Consider the following 17,644-nt stretch of genomic DNA (forward strand, 5'->3'; position numbering starts at 1 on the left):
ATGTTTTTCAGGTGAAAGAAGGCTGTCTTTGTGATCTGTTTAGTGTATTTGTCGAAGGAGAGGGTTTGGTCAAAGATGACGCCAAGATTCCGGATGAGAGGGGAGGTGGATACTGGGATACCGTCGATGTTGAGGGCAAAGTTATGGGTGTATTTTGTGAGCGTTTTTGGGCCAATGATGATTATTTCAGATTTATCACAGTTAAGTTTGAGGAAGTTGATTTGAAGCCAGGATTTTATTTCAGAGATGCAGTTTGTCAGGATAGAGTGGGTGTCGGTGGAGACGGACTTGGTGGAGATGAAAAGCTGGATGTCATCGGCGAAGCAGTGGAATTGGAGACCATGACGGCGGATTAAGTGACCGAGGGGGGACAGGTAAAGGATGAAGAGGAGGGGCCAAGAACTGAACCTTGGGGGACACCTTGGGGGAGGGGAGCAGTGGGGGATTTGCAGTTATTGATGGAGATGAACTGGCGTCTGTCAGAGAGGTATGATTTAATCCAAGAGAGGGCAGTGCCGGTAATATTAAAGGTGGATTCAAGTCGGGTGAGGAGGATGGTGTGATTGATGGTGTCAAAGGCAGCGCTGAGGTCGAGGAGGACGAGAATGTTGAGGTTGCCAGCGTCAGAGGAGAGGAGAAGGTCGTTGGTGATTTTGAGGAGAGCAGTTTCAGTACTGTGGTTGGAGCGGAATCCGGATTGGAATGTTTCATACAGGTTATTGGCAGAGAGGTGATGTTTGAGTTGAGTGGCTACAGCGCGTTCCAAAACTTTCGACAGAAAGGGTAGGTTGGAGATGGGTCTGAAGTTGTTTAGGGTGTCAGGGTTTAGACCAGGTTTTTTTAGAATGGGGGTAACAGCAGCAATTTTGAGGGATGGTGGGACGATTCCTGTAGACAGGGAGGAGTTTATTGTTGCAATGATAAGTGGAGAGAGAGCAGGGAGGGAGGCCTTGACAAAGCTGGAGGGGATGGGGTCAAGAGTGCAGGTGGCAGTTTTCATTCCTATGAGTTCAGAGAGGTCAGTAGGGGAGACCGGGGAGAATTGAGACAGGGGAAGGCAGGATAAGGGGGGGCAGGTGGTTGGAGGGGGAGCGGGTGCGGCGGTGGTCAAGCTGTTGTAGATGTTGTCAATTTTGTGTTGGAAGAAAGAAAGGAAGGAGATGCAGTTGTCTACTGTGAATGACTGGGTGGTGGTGGTGTCCAGGGGGCGGAGGAGTTTGTTTATTGTCGAGAAGAGTGCTTTTGGGTTTCCGGAGCCAGAGTGGATAATTTGAGAGTAGTAGGCGGAGCGGGCGTGGGAGAGGGCATCTTTGTAGTGTTGTAGGTGGTCCTTGTAGGCTTGGGAGTGAACTGTGAGACCTGTTTTATTGCGGAGTCTTTCAAGTTGGCGAGCACGAGTTTTCATCAGGCGGAGTTCAGGGGTAAACCAGGGAGCAGAATGGGTGAAAGAAACTGTTTTGGTTTTTACAGGTGCAATCTGGTCAAGGCAGGAGGAGAGAGTGTGGTTGTAGTAGTCAGTGAGGTCGGAAGGGGTGTGGAGGTCAATGAAGGGAGAAGTGGACATTTTTTCAGAGAGGGTGGATGAGAATGAGGTAGGTGAAAGAGCGTTTAGCTTACGGAAGTTGATAGTGCGATAATGTCTTGGTGTTGGGGTGGGGATGTTGATGGTCATAGTGATGGCTAAGTGGTCAGAGAGGGTGAGGTCGGAGCCAGGGCGATGGTGCAAAATTAATCCAGTGGAGCAGACAAGGTCCAGAATGTGACCACGGATATGCGTAGGAAAGTTGACATGTTGAGTGAGGTTAAAGCAGGTGAGTAAATCAGTGAAGTCAGTGGTTATTGTGGAGTCAGTGGAGTCCATGTGGATATTGAAATCACCAAGGAGGAGGATTGAGGGGGAGAGGGAACATAGCTGGGTCAGAAAGTAGGAGAAGTCAGACAGGAATAATGGGTGTGGTTTGGGAGGGCGGTAGACGACAGCCATGACTGACTGCGTGCGACCAGAGAGTTTAAAAGCCAGGTGTTCAAAGGATGAGGATGAGGCGATGGGGATGAGGCTGGTCCTGATGTCTTGACGGTGGATAACGGCAATTCCACCACCTCGGCCCTCCGAGCGTGGTTTATTGACGTAGGAATATCCATTGGGTGTGGTGAGGTTGAGCGTGTAGTAGTCAAGTGGTTGTTGCCAGGTTTCGGTGAGACAGAGAAAGTCCAGTTTGTTATCCAGGATGTATTCGTTCAGGATGAGGCATTTGTTGTTGAGGGACCGGGTGTTGAACAGGGTGAGCCTGATGTTGTTTTGAACAGCGGGGATGAATTCAGGTGATTTAGCCAGGGTTCGCAGGCAGGAGGTGCGATTTTGTGCGTTGCCGTGACTAGGTGCGCTGGGACGATGAGTGGGAGTGCGCTGAGCCGACCAGAGGACGGGGATGGAGTGACCTGATTGTACATATACAAACTTACGACCGGAGCCACGGTGAATGTACCTGGGTCGTCGGAGGAGTCCATTTGATTTGATGGCAGAGATGCATGATGGGGTGGAGCGGGTATTGAGCAGAAGGAGCCTTGCGGCGGAGTACCGCAGAGCCATGCCAGGCAGGAGCGGAGAGGCGAGCACGAGACCAAGGTTGAGGAGGTGAAACAATGGTCCCAATGCACGGGAGCAGGCCCAAGGAAACGAAGGAGACTAAGGAGCCAGGTAGGTGAAGCCAGGAGCAGAGTCCGGACCAAGCAGAGGGCAGACAGGAGCAAAGAGACGATCACGAGGCCAAGGTTGATCACGGCAAAGCGGGAAATGCAGCGGCAATCAACCGCCGCCGCTACAAATCAAGATCACGGCGGGAAAACCACCGCCACACCGCTGCGAAGGACACAACCCACGAGAGCGTGCCCGAGGAAACAGCGAGCAGGCGAAGGAGCCGGGTAGGCGAAGCAGGGAGCAGAGCCGGGACTATGCGGAGGGCAGACTCAATGGCCAAAAAATCCGCACGACCACCAAAAAAGCAAGCCACAGACAGTGGCCCAGTCGAAGAAGCGGCGAGCATGTGACGCCTGCGTCCTCTTCAGACCGGACCGGAAGCGGAAGCCAAGCCAGCCATTCCTTAATGGTTTTGAATGGAGTGCTTGCTCGAATGCTTAAACCACTTGACGATCTCTCCACAAGAAACTTGGTAAATGAACACACCCAATGTTCTTGAGACCCGACCATAGATCGACTGTAATCTATATACCCCAAAGAGGAATGACCCTTCCTGACGCTCCTGTAGTGAGCGGGTGTACTAATAAATTAAAATGTCGGTCGATGGAGTCAGCCGTCGTAATGACATCAAAGACGTAATGACGTAGCATGACGGCCGGACACAAAACTTCCGCTACTTTAATATATAGAAGATGATATATTTTAACCTCCAGTAACTTAGTGTTATGATTTATGATTAGATTTATGATATGATTTGATTAGAAGTAGTGTTATGATGAGATTTACTATAATATTAACGTTACGTTATCATTATTATGAAAATGATATTACGAAAAAAAACCGAGGTGAATTCCTTACTTCCACCTTACTTCCAACGCTCATCATTGATTCATGAACCATACACAGCTTCAATCTCGAAACTTTGCAATCACGACAAAGGGCTTGCAGTGTTACGATTATATTTACTATATTATCTATATAATAATAGCGTAAGGACTCGAGTTTGTTATCCCTTTTACGCCGCACCCAGTGACCCGATGCCCACGGCACTAATGGATTTACGATCTACGAACCGCGCTCTTTGTTTATCACGTACAGCCATACTCGAAAAATCTGAATTAGCCGACGTTGGGGCCCAAAAGCATCCGATTAACTGCCGATACGACGCCATCTTACGACGCCATCGTATTGGCGTCTGCTGGGCGAAGGCGAAGCGAGCCGTCCGCTGATTGGACAGTCGAGTGGTGTGAACATGGGTGGTGTGAACCAAATGGTCTTTTTATTCCCTTGAACATTTTAAATTAGGATATATAAGGAAACGTCTTTATCATCATTTTAATAAAGTTAAATGGAGTGACGTTGCGATACTCGGGGTGCGTTGCATAGATACTCGTAACTCAGAGAGGTGTAGCAGGTGGCGAGACGTAAGGAAGCTTAAAGATAACGAGCTGAAACAGACGAACGATATGTCAATCCCTTTCTACACCGAACGGCAATAAAAGTATGAGAGCGGGAAGGCATGGCCTGAGCACTTCGAGCATAGAGAAGGACTGATTGGACTTAACTTAAAGAGAAAAAATTGGAGCTTAACGGAAGAAGAAGATCCCATGAGCGCTCCCCTATGCCATCCATAATAGTACACTCTATCCATACACCACATCCTCCCTTCCGTGGATGTTCCACTGGTTTCACGTCTTTATCGTCATTTTAATAAAGTTAAATGGAGTGACGTTGCGATACTCGGGGTGCGTTGCATAAATCCTCGTAACTCAGAGAGGTGTTGCAGGTGGCGAGACGTAAGGAAGCTTAAAGATAACGAGCTGAAAACAGATGAACGATATGTCAATCTCTTTCTACACCGAACGGAAATAAAAGTAAGAGCGGGAAGGCATGGCCTGAGCACTTCGAGCAGAGAGGACTGATTGGACTTAACTTAAAGAGAGAAAATTGGAGGTAAACGGAAGAAGAAGATCCCATGAGCGCTCCCCTATGCCATCCATAATGGTACACTCTATCCATACACCACATCCTCCCTTCCGTGGATGTTCCACGGGTTTCGGCTAGTTATATATTATTATTACTTTATTATTATTATTATTATTTATTATATATGTATTTATTATTATTACTTGTATTAGTAATAACACTATTATCATTATTACAAAAACAACACTACTGTATTAAGAAACCTGGGATAATTTGTCTGAAGCGGCCTGAAGGTGAGTCATGAAGGCATGAAGCCTAAGGCCTGTACGTACTGTATTGTTGGAAGTGAAAATGCTTTCGATATTTGATGGTCATTTTAACAATAGGTTTGTTTGTGTTTCACACTGAATAAAAAGCGTAAAGGTAGAGCATGGCGATTGTGATATATGACAGGTTCGACGATATGTTCGGCCTGAATGACATTGGAATCAAAATGCCGGAGTGTGGAGTCGGCCATTGTACACCGTAATGACAATCAGACGTAATCACATCGCCCTGTCATGTGACCAGATCCTCAGCTCTGATTGGTATACGTTTGAGGGGACATACATGCATGCATACATACATACATGCATACATACATGCATACTTACAGACGGACAAACACTGTTCTGGACTGCTTTGCCCTATGGGCTACGCCGTAAAAATATCAACTTTGCTGCTCATAGCGAGAGGACTTTTTGCATCTTTTAATTATTATCAAGGAACATAGAAGACTGATGTGCATGGAAAAACCTCAAACATATCCAACTTCGATCGATCCGAAGATGATTAATTACTTTTTGTTTTACTAACCTCCATGCACAGGGTCGATCCTGCTCTGTCCTTGCTAGCAACGCAGCAAAGAGTGTTCCTCGCATTATTCTCAAGCCACTACAGACACCAGCAAACTTGGAGGAACATGGAGTAGGTAAGACTAGGATAAATTGTGTTTAGGTTTGTCTTAAAAATGTTTTTCAAATTGGTATTTCCAACCTTTTCATTTGTTTTGCATCAGCATATTGCAAGTGTCCGTATGTTCCGGGAAATTTATTCTTTGAAAAGTCTTGTCACTTTACTCATGTGTCAAGTTGTGCGATTGCTTGGCTGCACAAATAATGTAATTAAATGTTTAGTTATCCGAAGCTGAGATTGTACAACACCTCTTCAATGTGAGTGCAGGAACAACTTAAATTTTTAGTGGAATTTATATTTTTATACCAATGCTCTCCAATTGGAATAAAACGTTTTTGCCACAATAAATAAGGAGCAATGAGTAGGAGGAAGATTATTCAGGCAAAATCAAAGCAGAGCTTTTTAAGTCTTGGTTTAATTCTGCATTAGTTCCAGCTTCATGTGTGCAGGTATAACTAGAAGGGCACTCGGTAGAGCACATACCTCCACCAGGCTAAACAGTTTATGGTTTCTATCCCACTGATAGGCCGAATCTGGATTTGGACCTGAACCAAAATCGAATCGGCTTGTTCTTGTGACCTAACCAACTCGTCCACAACTTTAAAAAATATGTTGTTTATCGCTTTTCGCCCAGTCTCTCAATGGTGAAGAATCACTTCAAAAATTAAATAATCCTTGTATCCGAATCCATGTTCAGATCTTCCCCAAAATCGAATCTATTCGGTCTTGTCACACACCCAATCTGTCCACCAAGTTTCATCCAATCTGTCCATAACTTTTTGAGATATCGTGCTATGTATTGGTTTTAGCCCCTATCTCTCAATGGTGAAGAATCACTTTAATAATTGTAGTAGCCGGATCCGAATCTGGAACTTCACCAAAATCGAATAATGTTGTCCTTGTCACATACGCTACTTCTCTGCCAAATTTCATCCGAATCCTTCCACAACTTTTTGAGATATCTTGTTCACAAACAGACAGACAGGTGTGAAAACATAACCTCCACCCACCTTTCGTGGCGGAGATAATAAAAATCTCAGGAACATTGAGGAGGAGGAAGGCAAAAATTTGCATTCAGCTTTAGTGTAACCGATGATTGAACTTGATTCCTTGTCACATTTGTGTTGTGTATCGTCACAGATTTGAGTACACAGGAGACCTCTCTCTCGTCGTTCTTTGACTGGCCTTTACTTTTTAAAACCTCTCCCAGTGTATGCGAGTTATCACCAGCACACTGAAAAAGTACCAGAACTCCTGCCCTAATCTGCAGGGGCACTACATTTGAAGCACACAACCCCCAGAAATGACACAACCAGAAGCCAAATGCTGCACAATATTCGGAGCGAATTCTCTTTGTGGTATCGGATGTAATAAAAATTGACATTTCAAAGAGTTCCAAGTTGTTCATTTCGGATCATTTGAATTGGGTTGACCTGGTTGTTGTTGCCATCTGAGGACTCACTTCATGTGTAATGACCTAAATTCAAATCCCATGTGCTGTGTAATCATCGAAACTCTCAAACCCCACGATTTCTTTCCAAAGGACATACGTTTGACCACCTGAAGGTCTCAGACAGCTTGTGCCACATTTTGTATATATGCCACAGAGATGCCTGATTTTACATTTTATCCCTAGCACCTCTGCAAATTTAGTTTGTGCTTCTGAAATGAAGATGTTTCAAATGTCAGCGTTCTATTTAAAATGTGAAAGCATTATATTATGAAAGCCATTTGTGGCACGTTACTTGCTCATTCATTTTGCAATGATGAGCTCTGTAGTTGTGATTATTCTCCTTGTTTTAAAGTATTGTTACGGATTCGGAGCGGCACTCCCGTTACCAAGAGTGGGGGGGGGGGGGGGGGGGTTAGTCACCTTGTCCTTTAAGCTGGCCGTCTCCGTTCCTGGAAACTATAACGCTCCTTTGCGGGCGAGATTGGCCAGGGTGATTGGTCAATGGGTTCCCAAATACCTTTGCCAATCCCTCCGCAAAGCAGGGATATAATTCCCTGCTCGGACCCGGACAAGATGGAGTTTGCCGAGCGGTTAGCAGTCCAAAATCCGAGCCATTAGCAAACACTAACCCGATCCTGAGTGTTAGCCAAATCGTGCCACGTATATTCAATTGAAGGAAACAGACTAAGGCGATCGAATGGAGAAGAAACCAAAGTGAAAGGAAGAACACAGAATTTATTATACAATACCAGAAGAGGAGATGAAAGGTAATGTACAGTTGAAGAGGAAGAAGCAGTAATACAGGGCAGCCTTATACAGTCTTATTTAACACTCCCAAGACAACACAAACAGACTCACACTTAGAGGGAATGGATGGCAGGCAGGGAAGGTCCAATGCAGGGCACCGCGTGGCTCCGATCTTTCCCCAGGCTTTGGTTCACGGCGCCCGGCAGGCGGCACTGGTCGTAGCGCTGAACCGCGATCGGACCTTATCAAAAGGGGATTCGTATATCGGGGAGGGAGGTTGACAGTGTTCTGGACTCTGATAAACAGCAGGTGTCCTTGGGCAGCTTGCCTCAGCTCGTAGCAGCTCTCAAAGTTCAACTCCCCGTCTCCTCTCGCAACCACGCTTCTTCGGTCATCTGCCTCCTCTCCCCCGTCTCTCGTCTGCCAAAAGTAGTACGCCACGGCATTTATATGACGTTGGTACAAATCAATACGTGTACTCTTGGGCACGCCTACCGGTGAATATCACTTGGCCCTGATTGGTCGCGAGGACACGCTGATGGAGCCACGCCTTGGTTCCTGGGCTCCTCCCCCTTCTTCTCCAAACTGACCGTGTGTTCAATGGCGGCTTTCCAAAGGAAAACGTCGCCGCCGATGCTTGAATGGGGATGCTTTCGGGGCCTATGTTATTTTATTAATACAACGCAGATTCAAACTATTGGGAACAGATCCTTAACTGAAACATAGACTAATGAAATAACTAGAGAGGTTTCTGCGGTGTCCTACGTGTTGTACATGGCCTAACTAGGGTGCAACCTTTACAAAGGGGGATATTTACAGGGAATTATTTACAAGGCTTATTATTTTACAAGTGTGAAGGTTCTAAAAACCGCAACAGTATGTCTAATTTGGTTACGCATGGAAGGTTCAGCTTTGTAAAGCTAAATGAATAGTCTATACCAAAAACGATTTAATGCTGAGATCGCTCACGATGCTGGGATGACACGGCACAATTTTCCTGAAATTGTTCCTGATGCTGAATTTTGATACTGAAATGCTGGAAAAAAAAGATGGCATCTGTCTTTCAGTTTCCCACAGAGGGCAAGTGGAGGGAGGGTGGGGGGTAGGTGGTGTAAGTGCATGTCTTCAACAGTCCTATGGAACCCATATTTTTGTGAGTGAAACTGTAGTCAAATTGACCTTTGAACTTTGGCTCGTAATATCTCATCCAAACGCTACTTAAATGTGTGATAATATTGACCTCATTACCTTTGACTTTGGTCAAAATAACCTCCTGTCTTGTATTGTTGATTGTTCATTGTCGTAAGGCTGACGAGGGGCATTGTGACTTGATTTTGAGCTTTTAATCTAATGCTTGCTTTTAAGTTGATGAAATATTTAAAAACTTGAATGCGATAAATCAGACTATGTTGATCTTGTTGCCATGAAACAACTCTTGGGAAGAGCATTTTTTGTGGGTGACATCTTCATTAGCCAAAACAGAGTTACCAGGAAGATTCGAGCTAGCTGTTATTTTTGTACTTTAATGAAAAGCATCTGTAAGAAGTATCTGAGGATGTAATTTTCAAGCTAAACTACACTTCATGTTATTTTTCCCTCTTGAAAATGGAAGGACTTACTGCCATTGCCAGGGTGTCCATTTGTGCGATTGCTTGTCTGCACAAGCAATTGCTGTATATTGGTTTTTATTTTTTTGGTATACAGGAGTTGTAGTTTATTTTCCTTATTTCAAACAAATGGTAAAATAATGTTTTCATGTTAAACAGTGAAGAAAGGTGATGAAAAAGAAAAGGTCAAATAATGCTAGCAAGTCATACACAAAAACAGATACAAATCGTTACACAATTCATTTCATACATTATCATGCAGAGGAATCTAATAAAAAGCAAGCTTGTAGATTTTGTCCCTGATACAATTCTTAATTAATCACTGAAAACAATCAGACATGGGAAAGAGAAAATGACAAAGAAAAAAGGTGGAAAAAGTGCAGACGCATCACATTATTTCACGCACAGTAATTACCCCGTGCACGCGAAGCAAAGAGCAGGGTTAAACAATTTGGTTAATGTCCACCCGTCTGTCTGGCTTATCCGTATTATTAAACAGAAGTGGAAAATTATTCATATTATTAAACAGATCCATATTATTAAACAGAAGAAGTAGGAAATTTAATAAATTCCTCAATTAAATTACGATTTTGAAATCGACTCGATACGAACCTGCCCTGAATCCAGAAGTGGACAGATGACAGCAATGAGCTGGTTTGATTATATCTCAATACAATCGTCATTTAACACAGTATTGTGTTATCTTACTATAATTCACCAAATGTCCATCCGTCTGTCTGTTCGAAGGTACCGTAAAAACTGCTGAACCGATCTCAACGATATTTTGGGTGGATAATCCTGGGATCTCCAGGAGTAAAATAGGCTATTTAGTTTTCCCAATTTCAGCTTTAGTCTCGAGCATTCTCAGGTTTGGACTCACGCATAACATTCGCGTTCGCATAACGTTCATTGTTCTCATTGTGACGATGTTGTTTTCCCGGGTGCCGCACAAATGGCTGCACCGATCGCTGCACGGCTGCACCGATCGCTGCACGGCTGCACCGATCGAACTCGGTGACCTAGGACAAAGACCTTTTATAAGGACACGGGTTGAATCCCTGCTTGAGAGAATTCTAACCCATTTCAACTGAAGGAAACACGTATCGGGAGGACATACGACATAGCGATTGTGAACACGATTAGTTTAATCTCCACATGAGAGAATTCCACATCGCTATTTGGGTGGTGAATACACTAACAGATCGCTGTCTCCATCGATCTTGCCAAGGCCGTAACAGCTATCGGCTCAAAATCCTTTTAACTGTTGATTTGGAAGTTTTTACAATGAAGGAAACACGTATCGGGAGTACATACGACATCGGGAGGACTAACTGCACGCGTCTTCAGTATCAAGCTTAAATCTGTCATGGCGGATCTGAAGAGCGGAATGCTTGGAGAAGTGGTGGGCTACTTCGGCATGAAGGAGGATCAGAAACGTGGACTCCCACACTGCCACATCCTGCTGATACTTGCTCCCGCTTGACGTTATTTACCCGGGTGCCGCACAAACGGCTGCACCGATCGAGATTTAACCGATGTTTATATAAATCGTTTAAAAGAAAAAAAAAGCCTTCAATTTCTGATATTTAGCCTTTTCATTTGGGCCTCCCAATTGAAGCCCCGCCCATAGGGCGGGTACCGTTGCTAGTTGTATCAATTTATGATTGGAATGACATTTGGAATTGAGTGAATACAATTGTGATTTTGAATTTCCAACCGTACAGAACTACTCCATATCCGGATGTAACATCAGCATGGATTTAAATATTTTTTGTTATGTCATGAGTGTTCGTGAACATTTATTTTTTATATCGATGCTATTTAATTTGTGATTGGAGATATGCTGTTTGGAATGAAAATAGAGATATTGCGTTCAAATGAATGAGGAAATGCCGTGAGGGTTTCTACTTTCTAACCGTGACGATCACGGATTCACCATATGCAGATTCACCATTGACTGGGTATCGAACCTTTCAAACAGGTACGTTTTTCATGCAAGTCCTTCACGAACCTGCTGTCCATGCTTGATGTTCGACTACAGGTGGCACAGGAATGTGGAATTTATTGGTTCCATGCTTTAGCATTCAACATTTCCGCATTGTTTGTTTGCCTTCGGCTCCCGGCCCATGCAATCAGTTTATAATTTAGGAAAAACTTATTAAAATTGAATGTTATATTTTGGACAAGAATCGAAACGTGCATAGGAAGACAAGTTCAACATTTTGCCGTACTTTGCCTTTGAATTTGTCCCGACCGCAACATGCACAGAGAGGAGTGAGATAATGTTTTTACTCTGTCTACCTGACAGTCAAACAAAATTGAAAGTGCTTCCAGACAGGAAATATACTGTTTTTAGGGATGTTATAAAGGACACAAACCAACAGGCACGAATAACTAATGTAACATGTTAGATAGTGATGTAATAGACACTGGGTGAAACGGCAGTAAATCCCGGAATCAATTTATTTATATGCCTTTAAACTTCTTTAAACCTTTATTTAAATTGAATTTGACACTTAAGCACTTGAACACAAATCGCCTTCATAATACTTCTAAGAACTATGCAATGTATGTGGCGTGGCATACGAGAGGGTACAGTATCAGGGTGAAGAAGAGGCTGCTGATATGTCTATTTACAATTCCCATTGACACTGCATTCTATGATGATCAATAAAGCCTCCATCTCCTAAACTGTTATTCAACGTCGTCTTATTACAGTGTATGAGGATGATGTAAAAGACTGCTTCAGCAGCACTAAACTTCTGGATCTTTAAAATCATTATTTTATTAAAATTGAAGTACAGTATATACCTGGACACTGTGCGGAGTATCATCTTCACTGAACTCTGTAGTTGTGCTATATTTTAAATATGCATGTAAAAGATGAGGTAGGGAGTGAATTATATCGTTTCAATAACCCAGTGCTTACTAATTGAGTAGACAATATTAACTAAGGCTTTGACCGTGTTGGTGAACACAGAAAAAAATATATAAATGTGTGCAAAAATCTGTAAATTTGGACACATTCCGTTGCTAATCCATACTATAAAAGGAGCCGGCCTCTAAATCCAGTCTCCATGCATCTGTCCGTTCAGGGGGCAGTTATGCCACCAGCCTATCAGATTGGTTCCCTCAAGTGCTGGGTGGGATGAAGAGAGGCAAGACCTGCAAATATTTTTTTTATTGTTATGTGTCACCTGCAAATGTTATTTATATACGTTTTTTTCATTAATAATAATAATACATTTATTTTATATAGCGCTTTTCAAGAAGCCCAAAGACGCTTTGACAGAGTACAAAAAACAAGTGCAAAAAGACAAAAATCAATAGGTAAATAATCAAAGCAAAAGGAAGTGGAAGGAGAAGAGATAGTCAGGGGTTAAATGCTGTGGGTTAAATGTTGAATGCAGTGTTGAATATGTGGGTCTTGAGTGATGTTTTGAATGTGGTGAGTGAGGAGGAGTCTCTGATGGTGTGAGGTAGTGAGTTCCAGAGGGTGGGAGCAGCGATGGAGAAGGCCCTGTCCCCCCAGGATCTGAATTTGGTCCAGATGGGGGGGTGGGGGGGGGGGGAGGGGGGGAGGGGGGTTGTGGTTGGCAGGAGGTTGGTACCAGCAGAGCGGAGGTTGCGGGTGGGAGTGTGTCCGGAGAGGGGGTCAGCCTGGAGAGGTCATTCACATGTTGGTGCTGTTTTATGTTTAAAGATATATTGTTGGCTGTTTAGGGTTAAGTTACTTTGATTTTAATCAAAAATTGATGTCTTTTAAACAGACTGAAAGTAATATGAAATAAACTAGATGGTATTCAAAGAATACCCGGTGTGTACCCTGGTGAGAATAGGGACACCGTATCCCTGCGTGTCGTAAGAGACGACTAAGGGGGTTGGCGTCGGGAAGGGCATCCGGCCATAAAAACATTGCCTCAAAAAGAGAACCATGACAATTACAACTACATATGGGCAGGGTACAGCCCGAAGTGGAGATCGGTTTCTGAGGTTTGGGACATGGAATGTAGGGACAATGACAGGGAGATCAGAAGTGGTGGAAGTATTGGTTAGAAGAAGAGTGGACATATGTTGTGTGCATGAGACAAGATGGAAGGGAAGTGGTGTGAGAATGGTGAAGGGTAGGCAGGGACAGAAATACAAGTTTGTGTGGCAAGGGTGCCCGGAGGGCGTGAATGGTGTTGGTGTCCTGTTTTCTGAGGAGTTTGTAGACAGTGTGGTGAGTGTGACTCGAGTGAGTGATAGGTTGATGATGGTGAAAATGATGATTGGAAAGCTCTTGGTGAACGTCATCTCGGGATATGCTCCGCAGGTTGGTCGGAGCGATGAAGAGAAGGACAAGTTCTGGTGTGCGATAGGGAAGCTGATGGAAAACGTGAAAGATGAGGAAGTTGTTGTGGTAGGAGGAGACCTAAATGGACGTGTGGGAAGGAGTATGGACGGTTTTGAGGGAGTTCATGGGGGTTACGGATATGGTGTGAGAAATGGAGAAGGTGAAAGGATTTTGGAGTTTGCTGATGGAGCTGATTTGTCGATTTGTAATACTCAGTTCCAGAAAGAGGATAATAAGCTTGTTACATACACGTCAGGTGGGTCGACCACAACCGTTGACTACCTGATGGTGCGTAGGCGAGATAGGGGGCACCTCCGGGACACAAAGGTGATCCCGGGGGAGGAGGCTGTTTCACAGCACCACTTGGTTGTCTGCGACATAAGGGTGAAAGGTGCGAGGAGAGCTCGGCGGGTGAAGTACCAATCGAGAATGAAGGTGTGGAGGTTGAAAGAGGTGACAGTAAGGGAGGCATTAAAAGAGAGGCTGAGTAGGATAGAGGATGATGTGGTTGAGCTTGAACGTGGTTGGATGTCAATGAAAGATAGTCTCTTGGGAGCCGTTGGTGAGGTACGTGGATGGACAAAAGGACCACCGAGGCACTCGGAAACATGGTGGTGGGATGATGAAGTTGGAAAGAGGATTGACGAGAAGAGGAAGAAGTTCAAGGAGTGGCAGAAGGCGAAGGGTACGGGAGCAGAAAAAGCAGAGCATGAAAGTTATAAGGCAGCCAAGAAGGCTGCAAAGAAAGAGGTAGCAAAGGCGCAGGAGGCATGTAGGAAAATGTTCGGAGAACGCTTGGATTCCGAAGAGGGTCAGAGAGCGGTATTCAGGATTGCAAAGCAGATAGCGAAAGAGAGGTGTGGTGTGATGGGGGTGAGTTGCTTGAAGGATGAAGTGGGACAAATCGTTGTGGACCCAGATGGAATTAAAGGAAGATGGAAAAGATATATGGAAGTGCTGTTGAATACAGAGAATGAATGGGATGGCAACATAGAGAGTAACCCAGTTTTAGGACCGGCAGAGAAAATAACTGCGAAGGAAGTTGAGGAAGCGATAAAAGCAATACAACAACACAACAACATGCATTTTAAAAGGCCATTTTCCCTGCTAGAGCGGGGGTTAGCCTTGCGGTCCCCATGACAATCTTCTCCATTTTGCCCTATTTTCTGCATCTCTCCTTGTTAACCCCCTTGCCCGCATTTCTTCTTCCACCATCTTTAGCCAAGTCTTTCTCGGTCTTCCCCGTCTTCTACTTCCTTCTACATTCATTTCCATCACTCTTCTCAACCAGTCACTTTCATCCTTCCTCAACACATGACCAAACCATCTCAACCTGTGCCTCTTCACAGCATCAATCACAGGCTCTATTCCCATCATCTTTCGCAATTCATCATTTGTCTTTGTCATCATCATTCATTTCGCAGCGATAAAAGCAATGAAGAGTAGAAAAGCGGGAGGGCCGACGGGAGGTGTGGGAGATATGTTGAAGGCAGCAGGAAGTTTTGGTGTGAAGAGAATGACAGAGATTTGTGATCTGGTGGTGAAAGAAGGCCGCATTCCAGTGGATTGGGAACTGAGTACCTTCGTCCCTCTATACAAGGGGAAAGGTGACCCTCTGGAGTGTGGCTCATACCGAGCGATAAAGTTATTGGAGCATGGAATGAAGGTATTGGAAAGGGTGTTGGAGAGGAGGATAAGGAAGAAGGTGAAGATCAACGAAATGCAGTTTGGATTTATGCCAGGAAGAGGAACGACAGACGTGCTCTTTATTGTGATGCAGTTGCAGGAGAAGTACATGGCGAAGAGGAAGAAGTTGTTTGTTGATCTGGAGAAAGCATTCGATAGGGTTCCACGGGAAGTATTGACATGGGCATTGAGGAAGTTAGGAGTGGAGGAATGGTTGATCAGAGTAGTGATGGCAATGTACAAAAGAGCGCGCACAGCTGTAAGGATGATGGACGGGAACAGTGGTGAGTTTGAGGTGAAGGTGGGAGTGCATCAGGGGTCGGTACCAAGTCCACTACTATTTGTAGCTGTGATGGAGGTGGTGGCTCAGAACATAAAGGAGGGTTTACCGTGGGAGTTGTTGTCTGCAGATGATCTGGTGTTGATTGCGGAAAGTATGGATGGACTGAAGGAAAAGATGAACAAGTGGAAGGAATGTATGGAGCCAAAAGGTCTGAAGGTGAATATGGGAAAGACGAAGGTGATTGCAAGTGGTAAAGCATGTGGTGAGGTGGAAAGAACTGGGAAGTGGCCATGTGCTGTGTGCAGGAAGGGTATCGGAGTGAACTCCATTAAATGTACAATGTGCGCTGAGTGGGTTCATCAAAAATGTAGTGGTCTGAGAGGGTCATTATCCAGTGTGCCAGCTACATTCAAATGTAAGGTGTGCACAGAGGGAGCTGCAGATGGAGGAAATGTTGAGTTGGATCTTGGAGACGGCATGAAGCTGGAAGGTGTGAAAACATTTTGCTACCTCGGAGACATGCTGAATGGAGAAGGTGGATCAGACTCGGCAACGGTTGTTCGAGTGAGATGGGCATGGAAGAAGTTTTGGGGAACTGGGTGGCATGCTGACGAGGAGGTTGTGTCGGTGAAGCTGAAGGGAAAGGTGTGTGCTGCATGTGTGAGAAGTGTTATGATTTATGGGAGCGAGACATGGGTAATGAACGTAGAGCTGCAACGAAGGCTGGAAAGGGTGGAAATGCGAATGGTTCGGTGGATGTGTGGAGTATCGTTGAGAGAGAGGAAGACAAATGATGAATTGCGAAAGATGATGGGAATAGAGCCTGCGATTGATGCTGTGAAGAGGAACAGGTTGAGATGGTTTGGTCATGTGTTGAGGAAGGATGAAAGTGACTGATTGAGAAGAGTGATGGAAATGAATGTAGCAGGAAGAAGAGGACGGGGAAGACCGAGAAAGACTTGGCTAAAGATGGTGGAAGAAGAAATGCGGGCAAGGGGGTTAACAAGGAGAGATGCAGAAAATAGGGCAAGATGGAGAAGATTGTCATGGGGACCGCAAGGCTAACCGCCGCTCTAGCAGGGAAAATGGCCTTAAAATGCATGTTGTTGTTGTTTTGTTGTATTCAAAGAATACTTACCCTGCACAGTCATCTTGGTGCGAGCCAACACTTCTGTTTTGAAGGTTTTTTTTCTTTCTTTGATCCAATATATATGGCTGCCAGACCACGTGAGCGATGACATCATAAATTTGTATTCTCTAATATAATCGTTGTGAAGATCACGCTCAAGAAATTTCAAACTGATCAGACTGATCAGACTAAGCATTGTACCTGTCGAATTACGACGTCATAATTAAGGCTCCAATGATGTCATCATTAACGCCACTTGCAGAGTTCTTTACAATGAGTCACGTTTCAATTTTTTCCATGGAGCGGTTTCGGAGATTTCGAGGTGCGAAGTTTTTCCAAGATGGCGCCCGTACCACATCATCTATGACGTCATAATTATCACTAAAATTCTACAGGTGGAGGCGCTCCTATGGTGAAAATTTTGTGTCCATCAGACTAACCGTTGCATAGAAAAAAAAATCATAGATTAGATCAAGCATTGTACTTGTCGAATTATGACATCATAATTAAGGTATCGATGAAATCATCATCATTAACATGTCTTATTCCCCATGGGGAGTACTTGACTACGCACCATGTTTAAATTTGTTCCATGGAGCGGTTTTGGAGACATGGAGGTGCAACGTTTTTCGATTTTTCCAAGATGGCGCCTGCACCACGTGACCTATGATATCATTATTATCATTGCAAAATTCTACAGGAAGAGGTGCTCCTATGGACAAAATTTTGTGTCCATCAGACTATCTGTTGCAGAGAAAAAGATTTTTTCATACTGATTAGATCAAGCGTTGTACTTGTCAAATTATGACCTCATAATGAAGGCAC

The 17,644-nt window shown here is 44.4% G+C and overlaps 1 protein-coding gene across 3 annotated transcripts in view; it reads left to right on the forward strand.

The window, feature by feature from the left end:
• Positions 1 to 17,644, forward strand: part of ASXL2 (ASXL transcriptional regulator 2) — a 121,767-nt gene that overhangs the window by 56,853 nt on the left and 47,270 nt on the right. For all 3 annotated transcript variants that reach the window (XM_068130963.2, XM_068130964.2, XM_068130961.2), the window contains one exon: positions 5,492 to 5,594. In XM_068130963.2, coding sequence (XP_067987064.2) covers positions 5,492 to 5,594 — 103 coding nt within the window. The remainder of the gene's footprint in view (positions 1 to 5,491; positions 5,595 to 17,644) is intronic.

Source organism: Myxine glutinosa, chromosome 11 (assembly GCF_964187855.1).
Source record: "Myxine glutinosa chromosome 11, kmMyxGlut1.1, whole genome shotgun sequence".
NCBI lineage: Eukaryota > Metazoa > Chordata > Myxini > Myxiniformes > Myxinidae > Myxine > Myxine glutinosa.